This window comes from Egretta garzetta, unplaced genomic scaffold (genome assembly GCF_000687185.1).
Source record: "Egretta garzetta isolate BGI_Z169 unplaced genomic scaffold, ASM68718v1 scaffold371, whole genome shotgun sequence".
Lineage (NCBI taxonomy): Eukaryota > Metazoa > Chordata > Aves > Pelecaniformes > Ardeidae > Egretta > Egretta garzetta.
In genome coordinates, this window is record NW_009258616.1 from 993,608 (window position 1) to 1,010,560 (window position 16,953).

Below are 16,953 nucleotides of genomic sequence, written 5' to 3' on the forward strand. Positions count from 1 at the left end.
GTGAGGAGAGAAGTCAAGTGTGTTGTCTAGGAACAGCAGTTGTAGCCAGTCTGGTTTTAGTTCTAATGTCAGATTATTTCTAGTCTGAGTAGTGCATAGATTGTGTTCACCAGTTCAATTTACCTTTTTGCTTGCTACTAGCCCCCCAAATTGTTATCTAGGAAAGTCCTAATGCACTGAAGAAAAAAGATGAAATCTTCCTTCTCCTCAACTTAGTGCTGACAACAAAAGGTCAATCTTCAAAGGACTCTTGTTCTTTTCGATGTGGAACTTAGATTTAGATGTGAATTTTCTCATAGATTCTAAGCCAAGTCTCATCAGTGAATAAGTATGCCTATATTTGCATTACTTTTATCTTCAGAAGTATTTTGTACCTTATTATCTCATTGAGCAATTGAACTGCAGAAGTTGCTAAAACTCATTCAGCCCAGACTCATGTGGTCCACCTGGCTTCATAACTGAGATAAGAAAATAAATAATAAGGACATTTGGCAAAGAACAAGAAAACTAGACTGATTTGGATACTACTAGAATAGTTATAATTCCAAAACTGTTTCAGAGTATGCACGAACCAGGAAACAGCCTTAGCATTATAAGCCACTTTCTTTACTCACTACCTATGCAGTGCCAGAAATTAACCTCAGAGCTTGTAACCTGGTTTGTCAGTTGGGCTGCTCATTCTTTATTGTCATATGTTTGACTGTTCTGGAGCACTGAAAGCTTAAACGTGAATATTTATAAGACACAAATAAGTCATTAATAAGTGTAGAAGAAATGCAGCAAACTTTTTCAAACAGAGCAGTTTTATTCTTTCTTTACCATCAAGTCAAATATTTGACGTGGGTTCCAGTGAAATCTTTACTTAAAGCTTATTGGCTTTGATTCCATCTTGGAATGCTTTGAATTTACTGTGATTGCAGGTAACACAAGATATCCTTAGTGGCTGCTGACATTTGAACAGATAACCAAAATCAGGAAATTTGGATAGACTTCAAATTTCAGTTATGATGAATACTATGAAGCTTTAAGGGACTGCTTCGTTTTCATTTCCTGGCTGAGGTGGAAACTTTTTTATACATATTGCACCTGGGAATTCCCTAAACCCTTGGACTAAATACTTAAATATAACAATAGTCATTTTAGCAGATCTGCCAGGTCTGAACTTGGTATTTTTAAAGAAGTCATAAATTCTTATTTATATTAATACTAATTTGTAAAACAAATGCATATGGCATTGCTTTATGGCAAAACTTTGCTAAGGATGCAAAGACTAAATTTATTGTGCAAAATATTTGGTAGTGATATTCATGGCATCAATATTGGTAAAGTATGCATGCTGTCTAGTTGCTAGTATGCAACTAAAAGAGCGTGTGTTGAAATGTTAGAGTACATAGTGTTGAATCTAGTTTCTTTTACAAACATTTAAGTCAGACTTAAATATTTGTTTTTCATTTAATGCTTCACATGAAAAACTCCATGCCAGATGCTGAGTATTCTGCACTTAGATTGGGATGGACACACACACACACACACATATACCCCTTACTAATTGTAAGGATAGCATTGATTCATCACAGTACCGGAGTTTGTTTTTAGTGCTTACAGCTGTTTAAGCACCATATGCATGGTGCTGAAACATATTGTACTTCTGAGACTTGCATAACTGTTTAACAAGGTGGGATTATTTTGTTGAACTTAAAACTGGCTTGACTGACTCAACCAGTGCAGACACTAGTCTGTTTACACAGGATGGAGAAATGGATACTCCTGGGAGGTAACTGATGTTTGTGTCCTAAATTCATTGGGCACTATTTTCATTCTAGGATGACTGGCTCAGTTAACTTTCTACACCTAATATATTTTGCAATTGGGAAGAGATTAAGTGCATATGGAGAAGATTACCTTAGGGATGCTGCTACTGGCTTTACTTGTGTGTGTGTGTCTAGCGAAAATAAGGCTTGTGGAAACTTACTGGAGTTGACTAATAAGCCATTGAATAGGCTGAACTTCTGGTTAAAATGCAGTAACTCTTTAAACCTTCCTTTTCAGGTGCTTCAAAATACTGAGTGCTAATGGAGAACCAAAGGTATTTAGACCTAGGGACCGCGATGACATCGTGAAAACCGTAATTGAGCCAATGGCTTCTGAAGGGCTCAGAACCATCTGCCTGGCATTCAGAGACTTCCCTGCAGGGGAACCTGAGCCAGAATGGGACAATGAAAATGATATTGTTACTGGTCTGACGTGCATTGCTGTTGTTGGGATTGAAGATCCTGTGAGACCTGAGGTAGGGTCACTGACTAAACCACAGTGATTGTGTTAAAACAAATCTGATTCATGTTGTTGGTCATGCAGCAAGTACAAGCAACTGAAATGCTACTGTATGCCTTAAGCATACTTGATAAATGAAAATCTAATTTCTTGAGGGGGAAAGTTAATGGAGCTATAAAAGCAGATTAAAACTTCTTAATGTCACTTATGCTGTGTTACTGAAGCTCTGTACAAACTAATGACTTAAGGCGCTTACTGTGCAGGGTCTTAGTAGATGGAACAACTTGTCATTTTTTTACCACTTGGAATATTAGGAGTATTGTTTAGGATGATAGCCATTGTGCTTGTTGCCAGCTTCTCTTGAGGAATGATGGAGAGGAGGGTTTGTCACCTGAGAAACTGAGGTAAGGAGCCCGGCTTGTGGTTGAGGTCTAAGGAGGGGGCAGTATTTTTCAACAGTGGAAGCTTTTATGCCACACGTAAGTGGAACTCCAGTCTGATCTGCACTATCATCACTTCACTCTAAAAGTCATGGGTGAAGTAGTGGAGTGTGAGCTGTAGTTTATTACACATAATCATACATAAAAAGCGAGTACTCAGTACCTTTGAATACTACAGCATAACATGTCATGAAGACTTTTGTAGTGTTTTTAAATACTGCAGCATTTGAAAAATGAAGGGAGGCGAGAGGGGATGTGACATAATGTCAAAGCACCTTTGTTTTTCAGGAAAAGAATTGTGGTAAGCTACTTGGTTTTTTTAAATGTTCCATAACAATAGCCTTGATCTTAAAATAAGAGTTATCCTGGATTGAGCCAAAAACATTCTTTTCACTCACTTGTCTAGATTTTTCAGCTAATGTACAGTCTCTGAGCCTGTGGGGTTTTTTTTATTTGCTTACAGGTACCTGATGCAATAAAAAAGTGTCAGCGTGCCGGCATAACTGTACGTATGGTCACTGGCGATAACATTAACACTGCTCGTGCTATTGCATTAAAATGTGGTATTCTGAATCCTGGTGAAGATTTCCTGTGTTTAGAGGGCAAAGACTTTAACAGGAGAATACGCAATGAAAAAGGAGAGGTAAGCATAATGACTATGTAAAGTAGATCAGTAGAGATTCTAGGTCTCCTAACTGCAAAATATAACCAGTGCTCTTTTTGCAGATAGAGCAAGAGCGAATAGATAAAATTTGGCCAAAGCTTCGTGTTCTTGCACGATCTTCTCCCACTGACAAACACACTCTAGTAAAAGGTAAGTAAAAACTATCTGAACTTCTAAATAAAGCTAGATTTTTTTTTTTTCTCTGCTTGAGAAATGGAGCCAACTAGAACTATCTGTCGTGTTTGGGTGTTGTGGGGTTTTTTGTTTTTTTTTGTTTTTTTGTTTTGTTTTTGTTTTTGTTTTTGTTTTTTTTTTTTATTTTTTTTTTTAAATGACTGAGGAAGACAAAAACAGGGTTTCTCTTTCAGGTTTAATCTGTGCTGTGTTCTCAATTTTGAACTGTAACACAGGTGTAATTTTATTTTAGGTATAATTGACAGCACTGTCTTTGAACAGAGGCAAGTTGTAGCAGTAACTGGTGATGGTACCAATGATGGTCCAGCTCTGAAGAAGGCAGATGTTGGATTTGCTATGGTATGTTTTCTTTTTTTTTTAATCTTCAGTATTTTGGAGACTTATTTTGATAAAATAACTTATAAAATCACTTAAAGGAAGATTAAACAACCGTGCTTGTTTCATGAGCCTAATATACAACTAAGTTAATGAAGTCAACTTCTCTCATACTTAATACTAATTACTTTTTCCTCCTCCCTCAGTCTTACAACTTAACCATGGTTTTATTTGATGGAAAATGTCCTTGTGGCATTTGCCATTGAATGAAACTTAAAAAATGCAGAACCCCAGTCACTTGCAAATCAAAATCTTTTTACACACATACAGGAATAGAATTACTGATACCAAAGACTTCTGAAATTAGTTCTGTTCAACATAAGGCAAAATGATGTTAGGTGGTAAATAGTGTACTATGTTGACTTTGAGTAGAGCTTTTTGCAGTATTGACTGAGCTTATTCATCTGTTTTCCATGAAATGATGCATAGGAACAGGGAGACTACAGTGAAAGACTGCCAGTTGATGTTTAATATGGGTTTGGAGGCTATACTAAGAGATGTCTCTAGTACAACTGAAGTAACAGCATTTTATGACAATCTAGGCTCTGCAATTGTCTGGATGGTTCCTTGGATTAGTTCGCTTTTCCAGTTTAAATTCTCAACTACTCTTTCAAATGGTAGCCAAACCAAGTCTTGGCTTTGTGCTAATACTGGATAGACTCATGCCTTAAGTATGTAGGCTTCAGCTTTCTTCTGTCTCTTTCAAAACACTCTAAGATAGATTCCTCAAGCTCCCTCTTGCCTTAAGATCCCTCCTCAGTCTTAAGCTGAAAAGGTACAGTTTGGCACTAGTAGGTCATTTCAGTCTTTAAAAACTCATTATTAACCTTTTGAAGGAAAAAAAAAAAAAGACCACACTCCTACACCACATGCAGATGCACTGACTCAGTTGCTAATCTTGAAGGAAAAAATGGGAAGAGGAAGAGCTTTTATGTCATTCTCAAGGAGCATTTTTCGAAACCGTAACTTACAAATTTGACAGCTACACATGAAATGTTCTGTAGACTGTAACGATCTTGTTTTAATGAGTATCTGGTTTTTGCTATTGTATAGCTGCTGTAGTTGGCAATGTCAGGGGCAGATTTATTTTCATCTTCCAGAACTTAAATGTTTCCTGCAGTTGCTGTCTATGTTCATTTGTGTAAGAAACTTTCTCTAACTGCTTATCTAAATAGCACTTAAAATATGCCACCTACTATATGATCTTTAAAGGCACCTTTTAAGGTGTACACATAGCTATGCAGGTGACTCATTTCCTTGGCAAGATAATGTATCAAGAATAAGGATCATTAAATTTACTGTTGAGTTAGTGTTTTTGAAATGCCAAAAGCAAAATCAATATCCCTTAAGCAGATATTACACAGAACTGAGCTTAACTGTTTGGATACTGTAGGAGACTACAGGTGCTTAAAAAATCCTATTGCATTGCAATGTCATATGCAATGATACTGTATATTCTACTGTTTAACACCAATGCTTTTCTGCAAAAGGCTTTTGGTAATCTGTATCATTGTCCTGTGCTATGAACGCATGCGTTGCCCTACTGCTGGAATCCATATAGCAAACTCATTAGGTCATAGACTAAACTGGAGTACTGCACCACCTGGTGGCCTTTAACTTGAACAGGGTTCAGTAATGTTTCATTGGGAGGACTTACAGTGTCTTTATTGTCAACTTAAGGATTTTTTTATTAAGGTCTTTACTTTAAAGACAGCATTACCTTTTTTATTGTTTACATTTTCTCATGCTTGAGTAGAACTTGCAAGCAGAACTTGATTGAGTAGAACTTTAGGTATTTAAATTAAAATAGTCTTTGAGACATGGCGCATCAAAGTGAATGCTGACCAAGGATATAATAATAGCTTCTATTACATAAGTCAGTGCAACCTGTTATATTTCATAATGTTTTTCTTTTTCTACCAGGGTATTGCTGGAACAGACGTAGCTAAAGAAGCTTCTGATATTATCCTTACAGATGACAACTTCACAAGTATTGTTAAAGCAGTTATGTGGGGGCGAAACGTGTATGACAGCATCTCCAAATTTCTTCAGTTCCAGCTTACTGTCAATGTAGTAGCAGTAATTGTTGCTTTTACAGGAGCATGCATAACACAAGTACGTACTGGTGGTGGATTGTTTCAGCTAATAAAGGTTGAAAATGTCATGACCGATTAACTCTTGAATTCACACTTGCTGTTAAATACTAGTCCAAAAACCATAATGCTCTTCAGAACATGCCCATGTTGTATAATAAATGCCTTTAATAGCTGCAATTTGTTCCCTTATATTGGAGGGTTTATGTATCTATCTTTATAGGATTCTCCGCTTAAAGCTGTGCAGATGCTGTGGGTAAATCTCATAATGGACACATTAGCTTCTCTTGCCCTGGCAACAGAACCACCCACTGAGGCTCTTCTGTTGAGAAAGCCTTATGGTAGAAACAAACCTTTGATTTCTCGTACAATGATGAAGAACATTTTGGGTCACGCATTCTACCAGCTCGTAGTGGTCTTCACACTCCTGTTTGCTGGTAAGAATAACAAGGCTTTACAAAGTTATTCTAAAAAGATGTACAGAGATGTGATCTTAAAACTAGTTTTTTTTGTTTTGGGGTGTGGGGGTGTGTGTGTGTGTGTAAAGACACCAATTAAGCTGCTGATAAATGCCTTTTATACACAGGTGAGAAAATTTTTGATATCGATAGTGGAAGAAATGCACCTCTGCATGCTCCTCCTTCAGAGCATTATACTATTGTATTTAATACATTTGTGATGATGCAGCTTTTTAATGAAATTAATGCCCGAAAAATTCATGGTGAAAGAAACGTTTTTGAAGGAATCTTTAACAACGCTATCTTCTGTTCTATTGTTCTGGGGACATTTGTTGTGCAGGTAAGTAAATTCTTGGAGGGTGGGGGGAAAATGCACTGATATACTTGTTCTACCTTGGAAATGCTGATCAGCTAGTGCACATTTCTGCAATGTGAAAAACTTCCAGTGTCAAACACACTATACTATAAATCACTTGGAAGTGCTGCTTGACAGGGTTTTCAGGTAAGACTTCTTTGAAAAATGGGTAAAATTGGAGTGTAGAAGTACTTGTATTTACCTTTTGAATTTTCTAGTCCTTCAATTTTATCTTAGTGTTCTAGTCTCTTGATAAAATGTGAAGTTGTATGGTCGTGTGTGTCTCGTTTCCGCCTCGTAGTATCTGCCTGCATGTCTGAAGGAAAGCCCATATAAACAATTATAGAGAAGTTACAACTCCTCATATCTTCTTAATGAGATTAGGACATGAATAAGCTTTAGAAACTGAAGTATCATGTTTTATCTTCCCGATGCAGAAATCAGTTACTGGATTGGTAATATATTTTACAGTTACCTGTATAGATGCTGCTGTTTCAGGTGAAGAACACTGACGTCTAGGGACCTTCTGTTGGTGCATCTAGACAGACTTGTAAAAGCTAGTTAGTTAACTCAGTATATGCTAACAAATGAAATGAAATTACCTGAAATTGATTGGGTTAACACATTAGTGTTGAGAAACAGCAAATCAAAATTGAATCCAAAGAGAATAGTTTCCGAGAACTAGTTTCACCTTCTAGATGGCCTTGACTCTTAATTCATCAGAAGAAATAATGGACAAATTACATTTTTTTTTTTCAGAACTCTCTTTTGTTTTGGCTTCAGTTATTTCAGACCTAAGATAGCTTCTCCTTAGATTTGGGATTCCATGAAGTTGGCCAAATTCATAGCGGTTCAAGCAATACAAGTGTATGCACCTCTGCTTCATGTAAAGTTAATTCAGTTATTCTCCCAGGTTTAGGTCTTTTTAGATGACACTTACTCATAAGCTACTCCTATTTCTAGGGTTGCATATGCACCAGACTGACTGTTGTTGTGGAACAAAGATATGTAGAAATTACTTCTGACTGCAACTCTGTTCTCTGTATAAACTTGGCAGACTGAATGCCTCCCCAAATAAGTAACTCCCAAGTTGTGGCCCCAGTGTTTTATTCTGTGTTAAGAAAAGAAGATGCTCTTGGGCTTTCTGGCTGTCAGGTGTCCTACTGCATGGTCAATACCGTCTCCTTTTCATGCTTGCCCTGCTACTTGAATTGTTGATTCTCCAGGGCAGACTTTCATGCATATAATTCGTATGCAGAGGGATACTTTGCTCACTAGGGCCTGTACAGCCCATTGTAATAGGTAAGTCAGTAGGAGCTCATTTAATTTAGCTTTTGAGATCTCTGCCCCCTCCCACCAAGACTTACTGCATAGATGTCACACCGTGGTGATTTAAAGTCTGACATGTAACACCGATGGGATACATATTTTGTAGAATTATTTCTGAAATGTTTCATGTCTTGTGGATCTACGACTTGTATTAATAGAAGTTTATTAATCGACTTGGCTCTGAGAGGGGTGTTCCTATGACAAATAATGGCTGTAAATTTGTAGCATCAAACACATGCTGTAATTGTGAAATGAATGGAAAGAACTGCAGGCGAAATGAAGTAGTCAGCAGGTTTTTGTGAATGTGACATTTGAAGAATAAATGGGTAGTTCCTGAAATACTGAAAAGCATAAGAAGATGGCTTAGGTTTGGAAACTTGCTCAAACTGCTGAGACAGTGCAAGCGTACGCTTAGTAAGATGGGAAATCCTGTGTTCTAATGCAGAGCTGTCCGTGGTGATCTTGAAGCATTAGGGAATTTTCTAGTAACAGATCACTGATACATGTTGTTTAACGATGTTTCTCTTCACAGATAATTATTGTGCAGTTTGGTGGGAAGCCTTTCAGTTGCTCAGAGCTCTCAATTGAACAGTGGCTGTGGTCCATTTTCCTGGGCATGGGAACACTACTCTGGGGCCAGGTAAATTAGCTTTTTCAAAATGCCAGATATCTACTTGCATTAAAATACTTTACAGGGAAAATACAAATACAGTATCTTTAGCAGTCAGATCTTTCAAGTGGACTATATGAATATATGGAGATTAACAATAAATACTGATTAAAATTGACTAGTTCAATAGCTAGAAAGTTCTTAGTTGGATATTCCTTGCTCTGACTTGGTCAGTTAGTTACATTTCATAACTAGATGCTATGGCTGGTTTATGTTTAGTAACTTTTAACTAAAAGCAGCTGTAGTTACCTTGTTAAATATGAAATTATATCTTTAGCCAGATAAGTACTAGAAGTTCTGTAAAAATACAGCTGCAACGAACATATTAATGCTGAAATATATTTAACTAAGTGTTGAACGGTGTTCTTGAAAAATCAGAGTCATTAATCTTGCTAGTATTTTCTTGATTTAAAAACTTCCTGGAGTAGCAAGAAATGCAGCAAAACGCAAAGCAAATTTCTCTTTAATCTTCATTTGCACAATTATGAAATAATTGGAAAGTTCTCACACCTATTATGCTATTACATTTTGATTTTTAACACATAGCACCCCCACCCCCCCTTAGGGTTTCATTACTATTGCATGGACAACAGTGCTTGTAAGCAGCAAGCTTATTTACATGAAACTTTAGAGCTACAGAGTTTTCCATTATTTAATGACATAGTTGTCTAAACTTTTCATACCACACGAAGAGTTTTCCATTACAGTTTCTTCCCTTCCATTTTGTAAAGGACACTTTGTTTCAGTATAAAATTGGTAGGGTGAATTTTAGTTGGAAATGCATACATAGATGCATATACCCACTTTTAGAATAAGCTTTTTAATAAGATTCTCTGGAAAATTAATTATTTAAAAAAAAAAAATCAAATAGAGTCACTCTGAGGTTTAAAAGTAGCCTAGAAGAGAATCAAGATGGCTTGAAATACCTTTGACCCAAAGTGTCTTGCAAGGGCAAAGCTTCCCTGCTGCAGTTCATGCTGCTCTAGCATCTCATTAAAGTCAAAGAGCTTTTGACTTTCTGAGAATAGTAGAAACTGAAGTGTGATCCGGGAGCATTCATAGTAGCAATTTCAGCATAAAGGGCTGTTTATCTTGCTTTTGGAGCAGTCTTTTTCCTCTGCAGCTGCTGAAATGGTCTTCTAGGTTTGTGATGATCAAGGAAAGCAGTCTTGGAACTGATCTGGATCTGCTAGATGGGACGTTTCAAAAGATGCCTCCCCTTAACTACATAGTTCACCAGAATAGCCCTGAAGGTGGGGATGAAAAGGAAAGCTGGAACAGCCATATGTAGCTTTTGTTTAGTTTAAGATAGATGAACTAGCATACACCAAGTAGCAAAGTAACAATTTGGGATAAGGGTTTTGGAAACATCACTCACCTTGCAAATGGATTGATACCTTCCAGGTCACAAGAATGCATGTCTGTTCTGTGTTTCTGAATTAACTGTGGCTACTTTACTTTAACTAAATGGTGTAGTTCTCACTTGAGGTAACACATCATGCTTATCAAACTGATGGAGCTCTGAAAGCTCTAGATACAAACACGATCTACAGAATTAATGGCTCTTGTAGCTTAAGTACTGCTCCTTCCTGGCATAGTCAAGTAATGTTAAAGTGGAATTCTTTGTCCCTAGCAAGGATGTTTTGTTTTCTAGGTTTGTAGTCCAAGTTTAATTTCACACCTCAGTTGAGGTGATAAGGATATTCACAGCTTTGCAACTATTCAGCTGGAGTGATTGCTCTACATTGATGCACTCATGCCATTTACATTATTTGTTTTTTCAACTTTGCTAATTGTATGCAAGATATTATTTTAAGTCTTAAGCCTGGTATTATATTTATTATATTTTTTAGAAAAGAATAGTCCTGATTTATATTTTTCATTCACCATTAGTTGATTTCAACAATTCCAACCAGCCGTCTGAAATTCCTCAAAGAAGCTGGTCATGGAACACAAAAGGAAGAGATTCCTGAAGAAGAACTAGCAGAAGATGTAGAGGAGATCGATCATGCTGAGAGAGAATTACGTCGTGGTCAGATCTTGTGGTTTAGGGGCCTAAACAGGATACAAACTCAGGTATGGTCTTGAAAAAGGTAGGACGCAGTGGGTGTTATGAGGGATCTCTCCTCTCCATCTCCAGTCCTTTGACTAAGGTGGCAGTTCTAACTGGTGTGACTGAGACTGTCAAAAGAGAGGGGGTATGAATGGATGTGTAATCCCTCAGGGTCCACTGTTTTCTTCAGCTCTAAATGCAACTCTTGCCTGTGTATCTGCTCTATAAAAAAGTGCCTTTTTTTCTTTACCTTTTGTGTGTTATAGATGGGATGGTCCTTTCTCTTGTTCTCTCTCTCTCTTGCTGAGCAAGCTGTCACAATCTCTGATTCCTTGCAGATGGATGTAGTGAATGCTTTCCAGAGTGGAAGTACCATTCAGGGGGCTCTAAGGCGGCAACCCTCCATCGCCAGCCAGCACCATGATGTAACAAATATTTCTACCCCTACACATGTAGTGTTTTCCTCTACTACTGCTTCTACTACTGTGGGGTGTGAGTGTGTGTTCCTAAAGTGCATGAAATTAACATTTCCTAATTCACGTACCTAACGTTTCTCATTTTCTCCTTAGTACTTAAAATCATCGTTCAGGTTTTTATAGAGCTCTTCCACAAAGTGGAGTCCTCAAGACTTTTTTTTCTTAGAGGGCTGAGAACAGGTGGAACAGTTTCAACAAAAGACTTTAATGTGAAAGCTGTGAGCCTGCACATCCTGTGCCTTCACCCATGCGTGTACAGAGGGATGTTTAAGATAAAACGGGAAAACTGTTGTAAATTTTCGAGTATATGCCTCTTAGGGTGACTTACATTAAGTGAATTAACCATATAATCATGGACCCAGGTCAACAAAAATAGATCTCTTGCACTGCAGCACAAATGACACTTAAAGTAAACAAGCTGATGGGAAAGCAAATGCTATGTTAAAAATATGAATGTAGTTAGAACATGGAGCACTAAATGCATTTTCTTTGTAGCCTGTAAGGAATTTCCGAATCTCTGCCTTTGTTGGACCCTTTTTACTGAATAACACAATTTTCTCAACATCAGGATTCAGGTGGCGAAACAAGGCTTCTAAAATGCAAACAAATCAGAAGAAACATTTAATTAGCCAATATAAAAAGGAAAAAGAAAAGGTTCAAGCATCGAATGGTGAAACTTTCATTCAAATCTGAAGGGCTTTTTCCTCTCTAGGTTCTTCAGGCAGCAGTTCATAAGCCGTCAGTGAAATTTTGTCTCACCTTAATTCTGCCCTCTGTATATTGTGCTCTAAGTGGCATTTCAGTTTCAGCCTTCCTCTCTGTAGAGGCTAGAGATTTAATTACTTGTGTATGTAGGCTTAAACTCTGGAGCCTGAAGATGCATAACAGTTGTAGTTGAATACTGATAGCTAATATCTATTGTTGAAAGAGTTTTCCATCTTTATTACATATTACATGTTTAACTTCTCTAACTTCCTAGAAACTGATTAAATAATTTTTTTTTTAAAAAATAACTCTGACAGGGCTTCTTTCCCATCCCCCACCCCCCTCTTAAACTTTCAGATTGCCAGCTGGATGAAGACCCTTAATTTCAGGAGCTGTCTTAAATGAAACGTTCTCTTCTGATTTTTTTCTTTTTTTTTTTTTTTTTTTTTTTGGTTTGGCCAGAATTCCTGTGTGAGCTTGCACAAGTATTTACCTCTGTACTTGTTCTCCATTGGCAAGACAGGTATTTCCCTACCTTGCAGTAATATCGAGAAGTTCAGCTCACAAATTCACATGCCTCAAGAACACAAAATGAAAAGTAGATTTAACAGTAAGGATGCACAGGATTGCATCTCCTAGTTTAAATGCTAATTAGTAACCTGTATCCCTAACTACACTCAAGAACATTAATTAGACATTCAGAATTCTCTAGAGAGCAACTTCATGCCATGCTGCCATTTGAGCAGAATCTAATGGGCACTGCAGCATCTCATTACATCAAATGACCAATGCAGATACGGAGCTACAATAGCAGAGAACTAGTTTTTGATCCTCAATACGCAGTATAGCCCTCTCCTACGCCCTCCAGGAGAAAAACTTTTGATAACTAATACATGTTAATGGGAAGTAGATCTGTTATTTCATTGTGTGTCTCTTTCGGAGCTGTTTGTTGGAAAATAGTTCAGCTGTTCCTATGAAGTGAGGTTGCAAGTCCTAAGCAGCCATCTGGCTAGGAGGATTTGGAGTGCTTACCGCATTCCTTGCTATTCTGGTACTAATATGAGGAAGGCCTGATGACAGTATAAATTACACATAACAAATTGTCTTGTTTGCTCCTCACTTATGCAATTTATTTATAGTTACCTCTCTTGTCTAATTATCTTGAGTAGTTGAGAATAAAGCCTTCAAAACACTAGATTTTCCTCTTTTAAGTATAACTTAAATTGCTGATAGTATGATTCCTGCCTCCGTGGCTGGATTCTGAGAGTCCTGGGTTCAAGGGAGCATCTAGACCACTTGTTTAGTTCGCATTCTGCATGGGAATCGAGCTTTATTGTGGATATGCTTATGCTCCTATGATAATTACAGCTGTCCTCTTAAGCCAAAACCTGTTTTCCATTACTGCTTATGTTCTAACTTACCATCTGTAAGCAATGAAAAACCAGTCCCACCAGGCAGTGATATTTCATTTTGCCACATAAATCAGTGGCACAGTGGGATGCAACATGCCAAATAAAGGCATTGCAAACATTGTCACTGCTGATTTTTGTGGTGAGTGCCAAGGCAGTTTATGCAGCTTGCTGGACTTGTTTAAAGTAACACACCAACTCCTGAACACAGTCAGGACCTAAGACTATCACGTGCAGTGGTTCTGTGGTAACAAATTTGACAATGCATTGCTTTCGGGGTGCCCTTCTCTGTGTTTACAGTGAGGTTGTTTTGTTTATCTTAGGTAGTTTGAAGTCTGTGGTCTTGATCTGCTTGACCTTCCAGCTTCATTCCTTCACCTGGAAGTCACCTTATCTTTACTGTCAAGGAACTCTACGGAAGCACTAGTCATGACATATTTCTTAGTTTGAAACAAGTCATCCTGGATGTTCTAAACCATATCTTTAAATTGGGCTTACTTTTTGTAACAGGAAGTTCTTGTTTACTACAGAGTTGCCCTGCTGCTTACTATACAACAGAGGAGCTTTGGGATCGAAACTCTGCTTTGCTGGAGACTTAATCAAAGTAGAGATGTTGAGAACTAAATAGGGAGCTAACAGAAGGGGGAAACTGTATCTTGATTGAAGTGTTGGACAAAAGGGGTCACTGTCTTCTGACTAACCTTATTTGTTTTATCAGTTCAAGAATGAATCCTGAATTCCTAGCTGGTCAGGGAAACATGTGGGGTGTGGGAGAAGAAGGAGGGTGTGGGGAGGTGGTTTCATAATTCAAATTACAATTTGGAAAACTTAAATTCAAGTCAACCTGGACATGCACAATTTGCAACCTGAAGCTGTATTTTATCCAATTTCAGTCCAAAATGTTTGTTTATGAATTCTGTAAGCTTAGCTTTCAGATTAGAAAAATGTTAGTTACACAATGAAAGGACTTGAAATGCTCAGCCTGGGAATTTTGTCCATGAATTCAATGTAAATTGAAGACTCAAGCAAAGGCTGATTGCCTGCTTTTCTCATACTTCGTGCTACTTGAATAGTCTCTTCAAAGTTACAACCTGTCGTGGCTACTTAATTGTACAACACAGTATTCAATTTCCTAGTTCTGGTCTTAAGTTTCCAAAGCACTATTCAGTAAGGAACTTTCTCTAGTGTGGTAAATGGGTATATACTCGAATATTTACAGCTGTTACAGTGGTATCCTTTTTTGCATGACTCTTCGTAAATGTCCGGTCATTGTGACATTGGCTTACACTTGCTTGGCTTTTTCATAGTCAGTTGACATCCTAATTCCTAGCATGAGAATTAGTAACCCTTTTACCCTCTAACTTATTTTCAGTCTCTCCCCTCCTTCCCGCCCCCACCTCCCCCAAATATTCAATAAAACCCTCACTGAGATTTATTTAATTTGTGAATAAGTAAATAATTGTTGGCCTCACTTCTGAAAAATGCCTAGCCCATTTTAAGTAATTGAACAATTCTAGTGCCATGTCTGAGTTTTTAGGCCCTTCAGCTTTTTGCAGTACTTTTACAATCTTTATTCCTACTGTGTAGACTGGCAGTGCTCTACTGAAATGCTCTTCATTTTTTACAGTTTATTGCAAGTTCCACTGCATCGCATACAAATTTGATTCACTCATGTCTAGCTGTTTGTGGATTCAAACTCATAAGAACCATGCCATTACCGGTAAATCTGCATCATTTTAACAACCTTTTTTCTTTGTTTACAGATCCGAGTGGTGAATGCATTTCGTAGCTCCTTGTACGAGGGGCTAGAGAAACCCGAGACACGAAGTTCTATTCACAATTTTATGACGCATCCTGAGTTTAGAATAGAAGACTCCGAGCCTCATATTCCCCTTATCGATGATACTGATGCTGAAGATGATGCTCCAACAAAACGCAACTCTACTCCCCCACCCTCTCCCAATAAAAATAACAATGCGGTTGACAGTGGAATTCACCTTACAACAGACATGAACAAGTCTGCTACCTCTTCATCCCCAGGGAGCCCGCTACATAGTTTGGAAACATCACTCTGATTGTAAGCTGAATGTTAACACACTAGCTGCATTGTAAAGAAATTGAAACTGGGTCTCTTCACACATTATGATGGACAAGATGATATTCTTGTCTTGGACTTCAACAGAAGACACACTTGTACGAATGTAGATTTATTTTTTTAAAAAAAAAAGCTTTCTGCCAGACTGGAGGGTGCTTTTCTGGGGGTGGGAGTAATAATGAACTCTGACAGATAAACAGTAACTCAGCATAAGTGACCTGTGGATCATCTGTTGTACTTAAGAATGGTCCTGAACAGTGTGTTAGCAGAGCTTTAGTTTATCATGATCCTTTTCTGAGGGGAAGGCTGGGAAGGGCAAGGAGGCCCTGGATCGTTGAATTGATACTTTAATTTCTGCTGTTGGCTGTTAATAATTTGGATTATTTATGTTTATAAATGATACAGATCTGTTTACAAGGTTTGTAGATACTTTTTTTGTTCCTGTTCATAGATGGGAAGCTTCCTTATAAATGATGCAGAGAAAAAAAAAAACAAAAAACAAAAAAAACTAGTCCTTCAAATACTGCTGTATTTTCAGGAAAAGGGTGTTTCTATTGAAACTGTACTAAATTTTGCCTGCAATTTACCTTGTTAAATATTGTAGATAAATTGCTAATACTAATAGCCAAATAGATAACACTAATGCTTTGTAAAAACATGAGCAGTGGTGTTCTAATGAAGTTATGGCCTCTGTCCTAATTAGTTTCTTAAATACATTTACTACTTAATGGTTTTGAAACAACTGTTTAATTTTTAAAAATTTTGAGAAACTTACTGAATAACTTTTGTTCAGAACTTAGTAGGATTGTTTAATGCAGGACATCAATATGTGATGGAACTTGCTTGAAATATTTCTGTTATCTCGGGCAAAATGGATTAAATCGAAATACATCAGAATCTTAGTCCTTTGTTTTTGTCTAAACATGTTAGTTTAGTGCTGTCTTGGTGAACTGTGAGTGGAACTGTGATTTTTTTTTTTTTTTTTTTTTTTTTCTAATCTATAGAATCCTTCATGCAGCATGAGGGCTGTTGGCATTTTGAAAGGGTGTTAGTGGGTAGCATACATGTTCTCCTTTTTGTTTTTGAAACTTGTTTGTAAACATGAATAAATCTGCCCTTTTGTTAAAATAAAATTGCAGCAATGGTTTCTTACAGATTTTTTTTTTCTCAGCTCCTTCACTGGAAACACTGAAAAGTACTCTTTTGTATTACTGGTTAACTTTAAACCTCAATTTCAAGATGGTAACAGCCCCGCTAAAAATAGTACTTTGGGTAAATGGAATCATGGTGGCTGCCTCCAGAATGAATGTAAGCTAAGGTACTCAAAAGTCTTCACTGAGCCAAAAGGATACTCCTTGGCAATGA

At 37.4% G+C, this 16,953-nt stretch overlaps 1 protein-coding gene across 1 annotated transcript in view; it reads left to right on the forward strand.

Moving 5' to 3' along the window:
- The window catches only part of ATP2B1 (ATPase plasma membrane Ca2+ transporting 1), a 34,355-nt gene extending 18,275 nt beyond the window's left edge, over positions 1 to 16,080 (forward strand). The window contains exons 11-20 of the mRNA XM_009648056.2: positions 2,050 to 2,287; positions 3,175 to 3,354; positions 3,438 to 3,525; positions 3,803 to 3,909; positions 5,869 to 6,060; positions 6,262 to 6,475; positions 6,625 to 6,836; positions 8,713 to 8,820; positions 10,744 to 10,926; positions 15,257 to 16,080. Coding sequence (XP_009646351.1) covers positions 2,050 to 2,287; positions 3,175 to 3,354; positions 3,438 to 3,525; positions 3,803 to 3,909; positions 5,869 to 6,060; positions 6,262 to 6,475; positions 6,625 to 6,836; positions 8,713 to 8,820; positions 10,744 to 10,926; positions 15,257 to 15,568 — 1,834 coding nt within the window. The 3' untranslated portion in view covers positions 15,569 to 16,080. The remainder of the gene's footprint in view (positions 1 to 2,049; positions 2,288 to 3,174; positions 3,355 to 3,437; positions 3,526 to 3,802; positions 3,910 to 5,868; positions 6,061 to 6,261; positions 6,476 to 6,624; positions 6,837 to 8,712; positions 8,821 to 10,743; positions 10,927 to 15,256) is intronic.
- Positions 16,081 to 16,953: the final 873 nt, after the last annotated feature.